Source organism: Hermetia illucens, chromosome 4, assembly GCF_905115235.1.
Source record: "Hermetia illucens chromosome 4, iHerIll2.2.curated.20191125, whole genome shotgun sequence".
Classification (NCBI taxonomy): domain Eukaryota; kingdom Metazoa; phylum Arthropoda; class Insecta; order Diptera; family Stratiomyidae; genus Hermetia; species Hermetia illucens.
Window position 1 is genome coordinate 112,487,998 of NC_051852.1, and position 18,865 is coordinate 112,506,862.

An 18,865-nucleotide genomic window follows, 5' to 3' on the forward strand; every position below is an offset into this window, starting at 1 on the left:
GAACTTTTACACATATATATGCATCATTGTGATTTTTTTTCCAATTTTTTGGCCGGATAGGTTTTGAGAACAAGACCTGTTTCACTTTCGATAGATACATTTCTGAACCCAGCTCCGTTGTCTTCCAGCTGACATTGAAACACATTATTAGCCACCAAATAAACTCTCCAAATTACCTACAAATCGATATCATGACTTTTCACAAAACCGACTTTTTCGATCATTTAAAAAATATTTGTTCACATAAATGCTTTTGGATATAATTTTTAAATAGTTAAGCCAGCCATAGTGATTTAAACAGCCAAGTAGGGATGGAGCCCGTATTCAGGCGATATATGGGCTCCCATAGCTTACACAAAAATATTCCATTACCATTGTCACACGAAATGGTTGTTGGAAGTACCTGGTTTGCGCGGAAAGCGGTCCACAAACATACGTGGGCCTCTCCAGACGGAACCACTTTCAACCAAATTCACCACGTGTTCATCGAACGCCGCTACCTCTCAGCCTAGATGAATGTCAGAACATATAGGGGGGCCAATATAGATAAACTCGGATCACTATCTCGTTGGCATGGTGCTCCGAGCTCGAATAACAACACCGCCCAGAATCCCATCTGATAATCAGGTGAGAGTTAACACTGAAGCCATCCACAACACAACCCTCCGCAACACCTATAAGAGGGAAATGGATGCTGCAATAACCGCAGCTAACAGATGTCCTGGAGATGAAGCATCAACAAATGATCCCCACAACCACCTGAAAAACGTTATTATAAATACGGCCACAAACATACTTGGTCCCAGCCGCAAAAAGAGTCGGAACGGCTGGTTTGACGATGAATGTAAGTTAGCAACAGAACGGAAGAATGACGCATACTGAGTAATGTTGCATTCTCAAAGGACGCGGGCACGCGCGGAGACTTATCACGAACTCCGTCGAGCGGAGAAGCGACTTCACAGACGGAAAAAGGAAGCCTGGGAGAACCAACAAGTCTGTGAACTAAAAAAGTACAGGGAGCAACCGCACGAGGCGCGGAAGTTTTACCAACAAGTCAGCAGGATGAAGCCTCCTCCCACACCTCGATGCTCATCCTGTCGAGATAAAGAGGGAAATTTAATTTCCGGCAGAATGGGCATATTGGAGCAATGAGTTGAGTACTTTGATGAACTACTGAACAGTCAGAACATCGGCGAGTTGGAGGTCCCGCCAACTGAAGACGACGGACAAATACTGCCACCACTAAGTATAGAAGAAACAGTTCGTGTAATTCATCGGCTTAAAAATCATAAGTCACCAGGAGCCGATGGAATTACAGCCGAATTGGTTGAATATGGAGGCGACCAATTACACCAAGCGGTTTGTCAATTTGTGCTCAAAGTGTGGGACAGCGAATCAATGCCTGACGACTGGCAACGAGGCATTATCTGTCTCATACATAAAAAAGGAGATATCAGGCAGTGCAGCAATTATAGAGGTATCACGTTGCTGAATACCATGTATAAGATATTCTCCGCTATCTTGCTAGGCCGGATAGCCCCATACGCTCAGAACATTATTGGCCCATAACAAAGAGGCTTCACTCCAGGCAAATCAGCAACAGATCAGATTTTCTCTCTGCGACAAACGATGGAAAAACTGTTGGAATATGGACATCAGTTGCACTATCTTCTCATCGACTTTAAAGCCGCCTATGATAGCACAGCCAGGGTAAAACTGTCCACAGCCATGGGAGAATTCGGTATCCCGTCGAAACTGATAAGACTGACTAGCCTGACCCTGGCCAATCTGCGAGGCCAGATAAATGTAGCAAGATCACTGTCAACACCATTCGACATCAACAACGGTCTACGACAAGGGGATACCCGATCATGTATCCTCTTTAACCTGGCCCTAAAGAAAGTGATCCGTGATGCTGAGGTGAAAGGCCTATGCTGACGACATCGACATCATGAGAAGAACGACCCAAGCAACAAACTGCCTTCATCCAGATCGAACAGGCGGTGCGAGATCTTGGGCTGCACATCAATGAAGGCAAGACAAAATGTATGGTGGCAGCGTCAGCACCGAAAACCAACCAACCAACAACATCAAATCGCACTGGTCAAACGAGAAGAATAAAGATAGGAGACTACAACTTGATTGATAACTTCTCCTATCTAAGGTCGAAAATCACAACCAATAACAGCTACGACGATGAAATCCGCGCACGGTTGTTGGCGGCCAACAGAGCCTATTTCAGCTTACAAAAACTGTTCCGCTTCAAACGTTTCACCATAGGGTCAAAGCTCTTACTGTACAAGACTATGATCTTGCCAGTCCTCATGTATTCCTCGGAGACTTGGGTTCTTAGCAAGAAAAATTGCGAACTCTTGGCCGCGTTTCGAGAGAAGAATCCTCCGAAGAATTTTTGGCCCTCTACATGAGCATGGACGATTCCGTAGCCTACATAACTACGAAATCTATGAGCGATACCATGACTGTTAGGTGATGGATAAAATCCGCCTCAATAGGTTACGGTGGGCGGGTCACTTAATCCGTATGGAAGAGGATAATCCAGCCTGGAAAGTCTATAAGAGCAATATCTAAAAAAAGAAGACGAGGCAAACCCTACCTAAGATGAGCGATGGCGACGGTCAGGACGCCAGACAGCTTTTAGGGATATCGAATTGGTGGACCACAGCGGAAAACCGAGATGACTGGAGTTCCCTATTAAGATAGGCCTAGACCGGATACCGGTTGTTGCGCCGTTGATGATGATGAAAGTGACCAGAAAAAAATTACAACGTAGTTTTGCGCTTTAAGACCCCATCCACATTCAGCCTGGCTTATTAGTTACGCCCGAACAGTTCGCAGTTGACCGGCGGTCGGAATCCAGCTGACCTATTAGTTTGGACTGTTCAAGTGGCCGGACATCGATGGAATAACGATTCGCCCTTCCGGCTGGAGGGAAAGAATATAAGGCGAACCGGTAGGTGTGTGCATTAATGCGGTCTTTCGACGGTTACCGCCCATGCCGTTGAAATACATTTTCTTTGAAATATAAATAAAAAATAAGTATATATCTCAAATTCGTTTCTCAACACCTTTCGCGGTCAGAGTTGAATTGATGGTGGCGGTTGGCGTGCCGGTACGTAGATGGTGTTTTCAGAACAGTAGGCGGCCAGATGCATTATGAATGATCGGCTTTAATAGGCAGGATATTAAGGACGATGAACAGTTTGTATATTTAGAAAGGGTTCTTTCTGCGAAATCCACCTACGCAGCTTTATCCAAAACCTGAAAATACAACTATACCTATTCCGTCATCAAGCTGGGACTGATTCCAATAAATGTTCTCTTTGTGCTGCTATATAACAATAGCACACGAAAGGTTGTCACCACTGTTACTGGAAAACTTTAAATGTTTACTAACTTATGTCTGCGCCGTGTCATCATGGTACTCTGGCCTAAGACAATATCAACTGAAGACTCTGTCGGCGTACCGACCAGATACCGGTGGGATAGTTAATTAAAAATGGCAGTGGATAAGTCACACATTGAGATGATACGATAATTCATTGCAGATTATGTCATGCTATATAACCCATTGGCCCAAAAAGCCCAAGGATTGGACAGACTTTGCCAGGAACGCACAGCGATGACCCATATATTCATATATACAAATATACACAGATTGAAATAATAAACAAGGAAGCTGCCGTCTATCGTGCACCTTTTCTGTCAATTTAGATTGTAAGCTTTGGCTTGTCAAATAATGTTCAATTTTCATTCTGAAAGCAGTAACTAACGAACGTAAACTCTTTAGGATATTCCCAACAGTACTCGTCGTTTATATGTAACATAAATAACCAAACTTTCCAACCTAATTTCCTTACATGAGAAAATAATCACCTCAACCGGTTTCCAATTTGTTAATATTATACTTTGGTTCAGCTTCTATGAAATATTATGTTTTTCTTTCTGATTTGAAATTTTCCTGGTTCGTCCTTCGTTACATTATAATGAATTTGTTTAGATAAATTAATCTTACTTTGAGGGCCCTTTCTCTTGCAACTTTCCTAGCGGCCGATTATCTCAAATAATGTTAGATCCGGGCATCGCAAGAAGAATGCCAGGCTCAAAGCCGCACCTCATTAGATTAGAAACTTAAGATACTATCCGGTGAGTTACAATTTGTCATTGTTTTTTTCTGCATTGGGCCACGTTACCGTGATCGGGCCTACGGAGGATACGTGCCCTCCCAAACAAGTCGCAAAATTCATCCTGTTGGAAATTCCACACACAATAGACACAAGCAACTTTTGCTAAAATTGAGTTAAGGGAGGAAACCACATTAGAGGGCTCAGTTTCACATACTTTTTTGCGATTTTTCTAGTATGGAGAATAACTTGGAATTCAAACAAATTTGGACATTATATTAGTCATATTTCGAAAACTTTTAAGAAATAATTTAAGCCAAAAATAAAAAAGTTACGCGAGATTAATCCGTTGAAGGTCCTAACTACAGCTCTCCAATTGCGGGAGGTGAAACGACTCCAATTTTTACTTGACATTACTAACTCATTTGATAAAAATGTTCATATCAAGGCACTTATCACTCCTCTGTACGTGTGTGTGTGTATGAGGTGGGGAAGCGGTAATACCTCTGAGTACTCAGACCGTAGAGGCTCATTGCACTCGATTCCCCGGTCTAACAGAATACCCCAGATTCGTTTATGTATCGCAGGATTGCGTCATGTGATATTACCCGCTGTAATTGGAGCAAACCAGCAACAAAAATCTGATGTTTGATGGATCCATAGGTGGGACACTCACATAGAAAATATTCCGTGGATCCCGCTTCCTCACTACACGATGGACACATATCATCTTGAAGATTCCCTATTTTGAACATACGCTCAGCTAGTGAATAATGGTCAGTCAAAATGCCCGCAATACTTCTGCAAGTCTTCCTGCTTTTCGACGGGAGAAACTTTGCAATATGTTTGTTTGTTTGGCTCTGACAAGAAAAGTTTGGTGTGTTTAGCATTAAGGCTCTGCCACCTGCTTAATAGCAGTTTTTTCCCAGTACTTGATAACAGCATTAGCCAATGCTAGTGACACCGGAATTGCTGCTTCCCGTCCGGACATGGAGCAAATTGAAACCTTTTTTGCTAAAGCATGCGAGTTTTCGTTTCTCTCTACAGTAAAATGACCGGGTACCCAGAGTAGTTCCACAGTATTGAATCTAGAAAATGAGTTTAATCGGTATCTAGATTCCTGAACGATTTTTGAAGGGATCAAAGGACTACTCAATGCCCTCAATACAGCTTGACTATTGCTACAGATTGCGATGCACATGCGTTCAACCGCTCGTCAATCATTGCTGGTTTGTATTCGAGAGGTAGACTACTGCGCCAGAACCCTGTTCTATTTTTTCCAGTACTCTGTGCCCTCGCTCGATTGTTTCCCTAAAAATCTAATCGAATTGGTTTATGAGCTGATTTGGATTTACTAAAATTCTACGCCTAAGACACCAACTGCCAATCAAATAAACGACCCGTTGTGTATTTCTACCCACCATTCCAAAATCTCGACCAATAACAATCACAGCCACGTCATCCACATAAGCTTGAGCGTGTTTTGGCAGATTTTACAGTTCGCATAGTAGTGAATCGATCAACATACTCCACAGACGTCGTTATGGCACACCTCCTGGAGGGCAGCTTCCGTAGTTAGGTAGCGATTAACACCCACTTCAACACACAGCAATATCTGCGTTAGTATAGCATAAATCCACTTAAAGTTTCAACATCATGTTCTCTGGCGGCATCACAGAGCTTTTAGAAAGGCGCATAGTCAAACTCGTACTCGTCTCTGAGAGTTACGTCCTCTACCTTTTAAACGAAAGAGTGCAGAGCAGACTCACAGAACTTTTTACGTTGGTAAACGTATTGGTTTTCATTTAGTGGGTGCGACCTTAGCACTTTCCCAAGCATGTGATGCTCAACCAGTCTCTCCAGACGTTTCAGCGATGATGTTAAGCCGATTAGTCTGAATTTCTTTTGATTTGCATAGTCATCTTTTTCAGGCTTAGGTATGAAGACTACCTTAACCCTCTGCCTCCGCTTTCGCATAGCTGGATAGATTCCATCTATACCAAGTGCTTCGAAATGTTCAAATGATAGTATAGCGCCTTTTCATTGGTAACTACCACTCTCGCAGTGTCCCATTTCCCCTTTCAACACTTTCGGGTTAAAAGGTTTGCAGAAACCGCCAATTCTTTCTCTCCCACTTCTGCCACCAGTTCTATCGGTTGGCGTACTTCCAACCGAGTCTGTATATACTAAACTCTGGAGTTTGTGAAAGTTCCATCCAGTTTTCTAAACGAGTCCAACTTAACCAACTAATTCTTTTTAAGGACTCACCACAATCTGGAAGCCTCCCTTTCTCCTTCCAGTCGCTGGAACCGTTTTACCGCTTCGACCTCGGAAAGTCTCTCAAAGCACTCTAAAAGTGTATTATTCTGAGTTTCCAATTGATCTTCTGTTGCCAAAAGAATCTTTAGTCGCCTAGGGATCTGCACTTTATTGCCAAAAAGTTCATTTAATTTTGTCCAATCCGTTTTCCTAGGATTACATCTTTGCATTACAGACTGATCGCCGGCAATAGTCAGACTCCATATTGGATCAGGGCCTTGAAGTGTGTTAGAGCACTTCATTCAAGACCGTAACGGTACACTACAGTATACTGTAGGAGGCAAGTGGTCAACATTGCGCTCGCGCGAGATTATTACCCTGATTTGACTTAGGTACTCATTCACAGCTGAGTCGACTGGTATCCGACGTCAGATCACGATACAAATCTCACTGCCACCAGTAAGATTTGAACCGCGACCTTCCGTACGATAGCCTTGTGCTCTAACCACTCAACTATCCGGACACAACTTTGTAGTGCAGATTTTTATTTCAATTACTTCACTTCTTCTTGGCCCCATGTGGGAGCGCACCCTACGTTCGTCGACATCAGATCAGCAGAAGTGATAAAATCAAACAGCTTCCCTGTGCTAGGATTTCATTTGCTGCTGCCTCAAAAAAATATGTTTCGCATTTGCATTGCAACCTATTAATTGCGCAAGGCCACTTGATTCTGCATACACTACTTATTTCTTGCGTCGGGGGAGAACACAAAGAGTCGTAGGATAAGTGGGCAGAGGCAAGTACGTCGTTTCTTCTCTTGCCATTAACCTGGTATTGTAAGTTGACCACAACTAGGTCCTGGAAACAGAATTGCCTCAACAAGGTTGCCTCTAGCAATTTCGACGTCAAAACTCAGGCTCTCGATATTGAGCATCCCTCATCGAAGAAGATTCTAGTCCCCTTTACTGATCGAATGCTACAGATTTTGTTAAAACGAACCCGCGGTTCTTATACCAGAAATATCTCAAGACAGATCTGCGACCTTGCCAGTGCTGCTTTGGTATACTGCAGATTAATTTGACTAACCTTAATTTTGTAGACGTAAGTGTAGTCTAATGTGAAAACCGCCGCTAATTAAATAGTACAGTGTATATCTCACCAGGGTCCTCACCTTTCGCCAAAAGCTCCGCCTTCTGGCGTCCAATTTCTCTGGATATTGCCCATTTCCTCATTCCCAAGACACTTTGCCTTATTTGCAGTGAGTTGTCGTTAGCTGGGAGCATTCGCAGGTTCACAGTATCCGGCCCCCATAGATCTGTTTCCACATACCGATATTAGACTAATTATATTTACATCACCAGCTTCCCTTTCCTCCGCTTTTTCTGGTAAAGGCGGAAGAGAAGATCCTGACATGCAAACCTGTAATCTCTTCTCTTTTGCGGCTAAAGTTTCCTTCTACCGAGCCTTCCTCTCCCGTTTTCTGAAGGAATTAGGCAACAATGGTACCGATAGCCAAGTTAATGGTATAACCAATAAAAAATCTATTGTGAAAATCTCCCTTAAGAAGCAAAATGTCGAAAACCCACAATCCTGAATCAGATAGTAAAAAGCAGTGAACAGCTCCACATAGTGTATTGAAAGGGTAAGGTAGTATCTGATGCAATTTACTTCACCAATTTGTTGAGACTGCATAATCTTTGCAATTTGAAGTCATATTATCCCGGTGTTCGTTGATAATTACAACATTTGTTTCTGTGTTAATATACTATAAGAGTCAGAAACTTTTCATTTTCAATCTTAAAATTAATTTTATTTGAATTAATTCCAAGACTAAAAGTTTTTTTTCGTTTTTAGATTTTAGGTTACATATGTGCTGCCGAAGCTCTTGTTCTCTCAGGTTTGGCAATGTGCCCTTCGAAATATCGTCAGGTCCCTGACGACATTAGCGATATTTACGTACAGGATCGCGAAATGAGTCCTTTAAGCCCGATTGATAGTACGGAAGTACCGAATCATAGTAATAATACAACACAAACACAACACGGCGAATTAAATAATCATAATCAATATAATCGTATATCATCGTCATGTAATCAAAAGCCTTATATACCTGGTGAGTACCAATATAAACAAGCCACATAATATTTCGATGCTCTTTCCAAACATCCTCTTCCTTTTGATGTGAGATTAAACTAAATATTTTTTTTTCATTTGCAGCCAAAAGACCCGATCAAGCTAATAATAAACGACCAACGCTGGGTCATACACAAAACAAAAAACCAAATCATCGTTATCGTGAAGGCTACCATTACCAGCCAATAGCATCAACGTCCCGCCAGAGTCCCACATTCGTCATAGAAGATGATGGGGCTGGTCCATCAACATCCCGATCCAATGATAATTCTAGTGCGTGATAGTTTTTAATAATCTTCTAATCAATAATAAATTAGAAAAAAATTGAGAGCAACAAATAAACTATAAAATTGATTTGATCAAAAATTGAAAACTAACATAAATAAATCGAGATTTAGTCTTTGTTTGAAAGTCCTCATTTGATTGATGATAGTTCTCACATTCAATCTTTTTATCAAAATTTATTAAATCCATTATTTTCGATATTTCTAAAACCACTAATTAGATAATTTACAAGGAAAATAAGTAAATTAAGAAGGAAATTCTCTACTTGTTATTTTTTCTAAGAGATGAATCAACTGTTATTAAGTCCAACGTTATAGAGAGAAAAATTAAGAAATTTTTTCTATAAAAATAAAATTTGTAAATAGCGAAATTTTTGAAACCAAACGAAGGAAACAAATAAAATTGAATATATTAAAAGAAATAAAAAAAAATAAAACAGGGAGACAGGGATAATTAACTTTTCACTCTAGAAAAGCCTTTTCCTTTCTCTTCTAAGAACTATAGAACAAAAATGTCGAACGCCACACAAATTAATAATAAACAATTGAACAATTGAGCAAACACTACGTTTGATTTGTAACAAAACCTTTGAAATATGAAGGGAGAAATCGTTTTTGAGTAGTTTGTAAAATGAATGCATATGTAACGAATAAGAAACACAATATGTAACGAATTAGAGAACATTGAGCATAACAATAAAGTTTGTCGAGGATACTAAAAGCCAGTAAAAAATTTGATAATAATTGCCACAATGATGAGCCGTTTGTACGCCATTGAATTAAAGAAAATGCAATGAGAGAAATCAATAATCATTAATAATTAAGATACATGTAAAGTCGAGTTCCAGTTTTTCTTGGGACGTTTTTTCGAGGTTGCGATTTGCAAACCTACAACTCTGAACACTATTATTTACAAACACGTCACTCGTGTACTATTGCAACCCGTTTTGTGTTATTTTGAGGGTGTGTAACGGAAACCGAATCAATAATAGAAACGCATTCTTACTTTTGAAGAAGATTGGAATATTAGCAACTTAGAAGGCAGAAAGCAGAGTCGTTGTGGAAAACGAACTAGTCGAGTGAATCAATAAATTCAAAAAAGATTTGAAAGTAAAATACTAAATGTAGATAATAAATGCAATGAAAAATTATTGATACTATAATGTGAAAAATGAAACCAAAAACAACAAAAGGAATATAATGAAAATAAAAAATGATGTCTTGTTATAAAGTCCGCAATGTTTTTATGATTTAAATTCTAGTAATTTCCTCCTGAAGCCGGTGCCCCCATAATTTCACCCTAGACCCGTTTTTTCCGCATAAATTTCAATCCAAACTCGGATTTTCACTCTGCGGTTCTGTGAACATCTGTTAAAATAACAGCACGTCACTATCTGCTCCTTCGCCTGCACAAATTATGGCAAATTTAAAGCAAATATCGTCCCGCGGTACAATATTCCCAAATTATCCTTATACCGGGTGTTTCAAAATTACAGGACAAATTATATGCCAAGCGATTCCTCATGCAATTCTTAGTAAAAATATCAAGTAAATTTTCTTTGAATTCTTAAGGGGGTCATCCCGTTTGTTGGATCTGAGGAATCGGTCTTTTAATATCAATTGCATCTAGTTATAGTGTAGAATATATGGGCAAAAGGATTTTTTGATATTTGGAGTCATTCGGAAATTACAGTGTTAAACAGGTAAAAAGTCACATGCTAGGCTTATGTCGATCGCCGCAATAGAGCGCGTATTTATCGGTCCGAATGACGTTCGAATCATATATATAAAATCATATGAATTGAAGGCAAGGCTTTGCATGTGTTTCTTCAAGAAACCTATGGTTTCTGGACTAGGTATAAAAGATTAATGGTCTGTTAAGATTTTATGGTTAAAACTCGCATTCTACTTCTTAAATGCGTTTTTCTCAAAACTGCATGTTGAAAATCTTGAAATTGAAATTTTCACAACTTAATCAGAACATATTTCTACTGTCCACAAACTAGGATAATTGCAATTCTTGCCGTTCCAAAATTTACAAAAAAGGTTTATCAAGCCACCAAAAATTTAGCTTTCAATATTTTTTAATAATCCTAGTTTCCGGACTGTGATTATGTCCGCACTTTAAAATGCCGTTTACATGTTTTTCTTTAAAATGATCACAGCGCCCTCTGGCGTGCAACAGAAAAATACATTTTCTTTGGAGATGGGTGTATAAGTTGCTCTGTATTTCAATAATAAACTATGCTATCGAGCTAGAAAACTAACTTACTAAGCATGCTCAAGATATTATTAAATATATAGTGAAAAATTTGTATTTGCACCTTTATCCAGTTCTTCACAAAAAAATTCTAAAAAAGCGGAAAAAGGGCCTTCATACGGGATGACCCCCTTAACCGTTATTTTTTATTTTATTTATTTTATTTTCCCAAAAAATTACCGCCTTTACATCACTAAAATCATAATAACTCAAAAACTACAATAGCTATAACATTGGAATGAACGTTCACTCTAAAATACAAGATTAATTCTATGTAAGAACAAGTCGGGATTCCGGAAGCCGGGTACCTCGGGTATAAAGGTTTTGTGTTCATCTTATGTGAGAAACTTCTACGCACATTTTTCCATCCGGTTTACTTCATGCACAAAAGTATACATATGTACGTATATAGTATGTAAATGGAATACCGCTGGTCTATTTTACCAAATATATCTATCGGGATTAACTACCCGCAAATTTCATTAGCACGTATCTATACCTAGATACACACATATGTCTGTCTGAAGTAATTATTAGGTTGTTGCAAATGAAATGCCGGATTTTTCAATGAAGTGAAGTTAGTTATGATTTTAATGTTTAAAACTGCCGCAAGGTGACTCTGGTGGTATGGGATAATTGAGTATAAATAGTCGTTCGTTCGATCAAGGAGTCATTTCAGTTTCAATCGTCATTGAGGTGCCAAGTAAAACTCAAAGAAAAAAGCATGGAAGGGAGTCAAAAACGTCTACTTTTTCTATATGAATTTAAACTTGGTCACAATGCAGCGGAGGCAACCAGAAACATTTGCAGAGCATTTGGAGCTGACGCAGCAAACGAACGAACGACACAGCGGTGGTTCGAAAAATTCCGATCAGGCGACATGACCCTCCAAAGTGAACCTCGTGGACACCCAGGACCATCGATTGACAACGACGAGTTGCGTTTGATAGTGGAATCTGATCCCCGATCATCGATTCGTGACATTGCAGAGAAAATAGGCGTACACTATTCGACAGTATCTCGGCACTTACAACAGCTTGGAAAGGTGAAGAAGCTTGATAAGTGGGTTCCGCATGAACTCAACGAGCAAAACATGGCGCTGCGAATGGAAATATCCAGTTCTCTACTCAACCGCAACAGGAACAATCCCTTTTTGCGCAGAATAGTGACATGCGATGAAAAGTGGATATTGTACGACAACCGTCGCATATCAGCGCAATGGCTAGATGCCGATCAGCCTCCACAACACATGCCAAAACCGAGCCTTCACCCGAAGAAGGTAATGGTAACTGTTTGGTGGTCTGCATCTGGAATTATTCATTATTCGTTTTTGGAGCGTGGTGAAACAATTAATGCAGAGAAATATTGTGCCCAACTTGATGAAATGCACGAGAAATTACGTGTTCAGCGGCCTAGATTGGTCAACAGAGATGGAGTGATACTGCTCCATGATAACGCCCGACCTCATGTTTCCAGAATGACGGTCCAAAAATTAAATGAATTACGATATGAGACTCTTCCTCATCCACCATATTCACCCGACCTCTCGCCAACCGACTACCACTTTTTTAAGCATTTGGATCACTTTTTGGCGGGGAAACAATTCAGCAATGAAGTAGCTGTCAAAAGTGCCTTTGAACAATTTCTTAGTTCTAGAAACCCAGACTTTTACGAAACTGGAATAAATGCCCTTGTATCTCGTTGGGAGAAGTGCATTGAAGCTGCTGGTTCTTATTTTGACTAATAAAATTAATTTTCATAAAAGTTATAGTTTTTTGAAATTTTACTCAAATATCCGACATTTCATTTGCAACAACCTAATAATATTGATATACAAATGACCCAAAAACGTAAAATAAAATGTTTCTTTGTGACCTCCCATTCATGTGAGCTCCCTTTGTTGTGGTATTGACAAATTGATATGGAATGATGATGTCATACACGTTCTAAAATGCACGAAATTCAAAACAAATGGCAGTTTCACCCTCTATAACTTTGCTAATAATACTTGAATTTTCTTCAAACTTGACCAAATTATGCCTTATGTAGTCCTTTATACAAGTGCAAAATTGTAGTTCTAGCATGAACTTAAGGGGGGTTTCCGGTAAAAATTCTAAAATATGCTAATATGCTATTATTAACTTTATTTGTACAGATTTCGTTTAGATACACCACTGTGATTTTTTCAGATTTTTCGATTGGATAGGTTCTGAGAACGAGACCTGTTAAATTTTTTTGTGCTCATAATTTGAGCCCTCACTCCCCTACTTTTCACCCGATATCAAATATGGTGCCAGCTCGAAAAGTACTCGAAGAGTCCTTTCATTTGATACCCCACATGACTGTGAAAAAAAATTGCACCCTCCATTCACACGTATGGGGAGCCCTCCCTTAAACTTAACACAAAATGGGGCCACTTGCTATAATTAAAGGGAACATCAGACCACACACTCTCACAAATTTTCGTGACAATTGATCCAGCCGTTTCTGAATAAATTCCCGACGCGATAGAGCTATGATAAAGTACATGAAATTTAGCTTGGTGCCCGCCGTGACAGAAGGAATTCTATCATTATATTTACCCAGGAAGTGCTAATAACGTTTACACTACGTTTCAGTTGCTGGTGAGCCTTCTGATGGTGCTTCGAAGGACGTTAACCGTACATTTCTCATCCACATTGATGAGCAACTTAAGAGGTGTAACGGCCACTTCACCAGGTTCATATAACATCCGGCGAAAATCCACCTCCAATGATGATATGGTAAGCCACCATAACATGAGGATTTGGATTATTCCTCCAAGCATAGGCTCTTCATCGACTTCAAAAAGAGTGAGGGACATTCCAGGGAAAATAATATACATACATACTTAATATTAGAGCAACATGTGACATGATGGCGCAAAATGTCACACACTGCATCGATGTAAAATTTCTGAAGAATTTGAGCCTCAAAATGGAGTCCAACGGTCAATTTCACCCAATGTCGAAAAAGTAAAATCTTGCTTCGGTAAAGACTTGTTAATCTAAAAATAACTTGTATGTGCTTTTGAATTTGTAATCGAAATTTGTTAATTTAACTTAATAAAAAAATCTTTGTTTTTCATTGAAAAATATGATATATTTAAACAGAACTGATATGAAGCCAAAAATCATTGAGAATCTGTTATTAAAGCATAATATATTTTTATTAAAATATGGCTTCTATGCGACGCTAACTACCTAAAAATATGGAGGGTATTTCAGACTAACGGTGCCACAAAGCTAATATTAAACATTCAGGCAATCTCCGAGGAGCTCAAAATTTTTTTTAGGGTGAAATTCACTCAGTGTGGCTAAATAGAGTTAAAAGTCACAACCTTGAAATGCCATAACTTTTGAAGAGAATGACCGACACGAATCTACATGGGAGTTGAAGAGTGCAGACCTCCCCCTTCCCCATCCATAAACTACCTCCGGAGAAGAGGTTGAAAATCCAACGTTTACCCCATTAATAAACGAAATTTCAATTATCTTAGGCCATGAAATACCAAGAATGGAGGCTATTCTGTGCCAAGGCAATTTCCATCTGTGCAAATGCTTTTGGCGTTCTATTTGAAAAAAAACTTTGATTCGAATAAATTCGACCGAGTAATAACTGTTTCTGCTGATTATGCATTCGCCCTTCCTTTTGTGTTTGAGGGACCCAAAACCAATTGTAGAATGCCCGTAGCTTCGTCTCGACGATCTAAAAATTTGTAATCAGCATCTTTACTCACAAAGTCCGGGTTGGCAGATACACAGTATTTTACAACTACCGAACAAACTATATGCCAGGTAATTCCTTAAATAATTCTAAGCTAAAAATATAAGGTATTTTTTCGATTTCTGAACCCTTTAGCCCTCCCTTGATTCTCATATATTATCTCCCAGTCAGGACATAGCCTTGACTCAGGAACCAACAAAAAAACCCCACCCGGGATAAACTAATCTATGTTAATAGAGACCCGAAGTCTCGAAGCGGAGTGATTTTATTCCCAAAGGAGCTAAAATGCCAAATGGCCATATAAGAGAGGGGATTAAATCACAAAAACTTAACGCGCGCCTGATGGACGGGGAAGGATTAGCTCTGAGCTGATTCGGACATCTACGCGACGAATGGCTCCCGTCTTCCTTTCTTCTTCATGGGGGCCAGTTGATATAATGGCCCTGCGCCCAAGCTAATCGTTCGCCCCCAGCCGCTTTCAATATGATGGGGGAACCCTAAATAAACGGGAGCACCAACGCTATCTCAGGAGAGGGCTAGAACAACGCTAACTCAATTAATTCATTATCAACTTTATAAATGTAAGTTACTGTAACATATAAATCCATTTAGTTAAATACTTACATATACCAATTACATTGAACCTTAGTGGTTACTATTCTGGGGTACAATTGCCTTATCTTTTCTCATATCAATTGAAGGAAGTTTTACAGTATTTCACTTACTATTCAAGGCTTTACACAGTATATAAAATATAAATTCGATTTCCCGTGAATTCTCTTCAACATCAATAGATTGTAAATTATGAACTAGTATTGTACAGCACACAAAAATGAGAATTTTTCTTTTTTTTCTTATGATCATTAAATGGGTACACATTTCTCAAATATATAATTGGCGCATTCCGAAAGTAGTAAATGGTAAATTTTATTAAAACTTACCAATGTCATAATTTCTCCGGCTTCAATGATTCCACGAATATGTTATTAATATACACTGTAAACGAATCGGGTTCAATAATTCTTAAGTGCTCTAGATTCACTGCATTCTGGGTACAAAAGAGTACAACGTGGGCTATTCAATTGATATTTCACATAAGTATAAACTCTCCATATTACCGACGGGTTAAAAATTACGTGCCACGTAAACGACTTCATGGCGATTCCTTAAAAGACCGCTATTAAGGGATAGTAGATTTGGACAATAACAGACGATAGTAACAAGATTTTCGGATGAGGTAGATGGCTGTTGTTCGACATCGATAGCGAACCTAATATTTCATCGAAGGCAGGAAGATTTTTGAAAAGTGCATCTGTTCAAATTTCTGGCTTCCAAAGCACAAAGTTTTGGGCGAGTGTAGATGATCTCGCTCCAGACCCTGCACTGGGAGTCAGTGTTGAAAAATCTCGTTTGAAATAACATTCGCCAGTGGGAGTGCTCCAGTTAATTGTGGCGCGCCTTGAATGCGCGGGCCTTGTGATGCATTGCTGCTTAATAGAAGTAAAACAAATTCAAAGATTGATTATTACTGTGTCCATGGTATGAATGATGATCGAGCAGGCCATGAAACAAAATGATTTGAAGTTAAGCTCCATCAACTGTGATCCTTTATTGCGCCCTTCGTACAACTTAAGCGAAGAGCTAATGTGATCTCAGAATCAGAGTCTATCCAACCGAAAAATCTGAAAAAATCACAGTGGTGCATGTCTACGAAATCTAGGTCTCAAAATACATCCGGTTCCGATATCTGCACAAATAAAGTTAATAATAGTATTAATAGTATATTTCCACATTTTAGAAATTTACCCGGCCACACCCCTTATGTTCATCCTAGAAGTGCAAAATGGCGTAGATATAAGGGATAGCATTTGGTCAAGTTTGAAAAAAATCCAATTATTATCAATAAAGTTATAGGGGGTGAAACTTTGCCACTTTTTGTAAATTTCGTGCATTCTACAACGTATATGACGTCATCATCCCATATCAATTCGTCAATACCGCAACGAAGTAAGTACATATGAATGGGGTTGCAAAAAATTATGTTTTTTTTTTGTTTTGTAGTCATTTGTATATGAATACCAATTACTCCAAACCGACATGTGCGTATGTAGGTATATAATATATGTGTGCTAATGAAGTTTGCGAGTAATGTCGAGTTCAGATGGATATATTTGTACATTAAACCAGCCGTATTTAATATACGAACTATATATGTAGATAAGCATGCTTTTGTACGCGAAGTAAATCGAAAATATGGGTACGATCAATTTATATACGCGCATATAATAGTATTCGGAAATAGACAATTTGTTTGTTGTTTCGGCTTGTTTTTTAATTAAAAAACCTGCGGCACGTAAAGGGTTAAGAAATTAAAAAAAAATACTTCATATTTTTTGCTTAGAATTGCATAATGCCCTAAAATTTGCCCGATAGTTTTAAAATAACCTGTATAGTACGTATTTCCTGAGGGCCATCAAAAATGTATACATCATTTTTGGCAAAATTCTAGAATCTGCCTCTGTGAAACCTTCCTCGGCCTTCTTTAATTAGTTTTTTTTTTTATGGCAAAGAAACTCGCTTCAAAGTCAATTGCTCAATGCATGGTGAGACGTCACGTTGCTAGTTCCGAATGAAAATAGAACAAGTCGGGAAACCGGAAGCTGGGCGCTTCAGGTATAAAAGGTTTTGTGTTTCCCTATGTGAGGAGCACAACGTAGTTCTCCATTGGCTTATAGCATTGACCCGAGATATTGAAATCGATCAGTTCTGGGCAGGTTGCTGCCATTGCCAGAACTGAGCGATTTAAATATCTCGAAGGGCAGGTTACTGCCATTGCCAGAACTCAGCGAGTTAAATATCTCGAGTCAATGCTATCAGCCAATGGAGCTGGGTAATGAAATTTTTTCACGCATTAATGCAACCTGGATGAAGTGGCATTCCGCAACTGATGTTCTTTGTGATCGACGTATCAGCGCACGTTCCAAATCTAAAATTTACTGCAATGTCGTCCGTCTGCCGCTCTCTATATTTTGATACTTCACGCTAATGAGAATTCAACAACCAGTATTGGTCAGAACATCGAAGTCAATGGTAAGCAACCAAAAAGCCGGCCAAAACAATGGTCGCATGATACACAGGATGGGGATTTAAAGGTCTCGAGATTACATCCTGATCAGGCATTTGATAAAATAAAATGACGAAACCGATCACCACAGACCGACCCCGCTTGTGAACTGAAGGCTGAAGAAAAAGAAAACGATGTGAGGAGCGACGAGTGCACGACAGCTCCGTGTAATATAGCCAAAAATTCCATTGCCCTCTATTTTCTTGAAAGCGATTTAAATAAATCATTTGATGGAAAGCCCTGTGTTGATAATGGTCAAACGCTTCACACTCTGAGTTTAACATTATTAGCAAATGCCAACAATTTAACCAACATCAAATATAAAAAAGGGCTAGGGAGAATTAGATTCTTCTTGAATGGAATTTCAATATTTCACTCAAATTCCAATTATTCTCGTTAATTATGACGTCAGCATCTTATTTGTATGGCTTAGAATGCTGTTAATTAGCACGAAATTGATAAGTTTGAACTTCTATAACTTTCCCATTAATAGTTGGATTTTCATGAAACTTGGCATGTGTATGCACGAGGCTGTCCTCCTCCTTAAGGGAGTTTTTTAGTCAATTTTTAAAAGTTGATAATATACTATTAGCAAATTTTTTGAGCAGATACCGGAATGGGACATCTCTCGAAGATTAGATTTCACATAAGTGTTTTACACAAAATCTTGAAAAGGGCTGCAGATAAGTAGATTCTTCATAAATGCGACTTTAATATTTCACGCGAATGTCAATTATTTCGGGTAATTATGACGTCAGCATCTGATTTGCATGGCTTTGGAAGCAGTAAATTCGCGCGAAATTGCTAAGTTTTAACTGCTATAACTTTGGCATTAATTGCCAGATTTTCACAAAATTTAGCACGTACAAAATTCGGAAGTCCTAAGATGAATTTAAAGGGGGTTTTTCAGTAAATTTCT

The 18,865-nt window shown here is 39.0% G+C and overlaps 1 protein-coding gene across 5 annotated transcripts in view; it reads left to right on the forward strand.

The window, feature by feature from the left end:
• The window catches only part of LOC119655127, a 49,726-nt gene extending 40,346 nt beyond the window's left edge, over positions 1 to 9,380 (forward strand). For 3 of the 5 annotated variants that reach the window (XM_038060859.1, XM_038060858.1, XM_038060857.1), the window contains exons 5-6: positions 8,256 to 8,514; positions 8,619 to 8,815. In XM_038060859.1, coding sequence (XP_037916787.1) covers positions 8,256 to 8,514; positions 8,619 to 8,815 — 456 coding nt within the window. Of the gene's footprint in view, positions 1 to 8,255; positions 8,515 to 8,618 lie in introns of all 5 variants that reach the window. The other 2 variants (XM_038060861.1, XM_038060860.1) reach the window with 1 other exon arrangement.
• Positions 9,381 to 18,865: the final 9,485 nt, after the last annotated feature.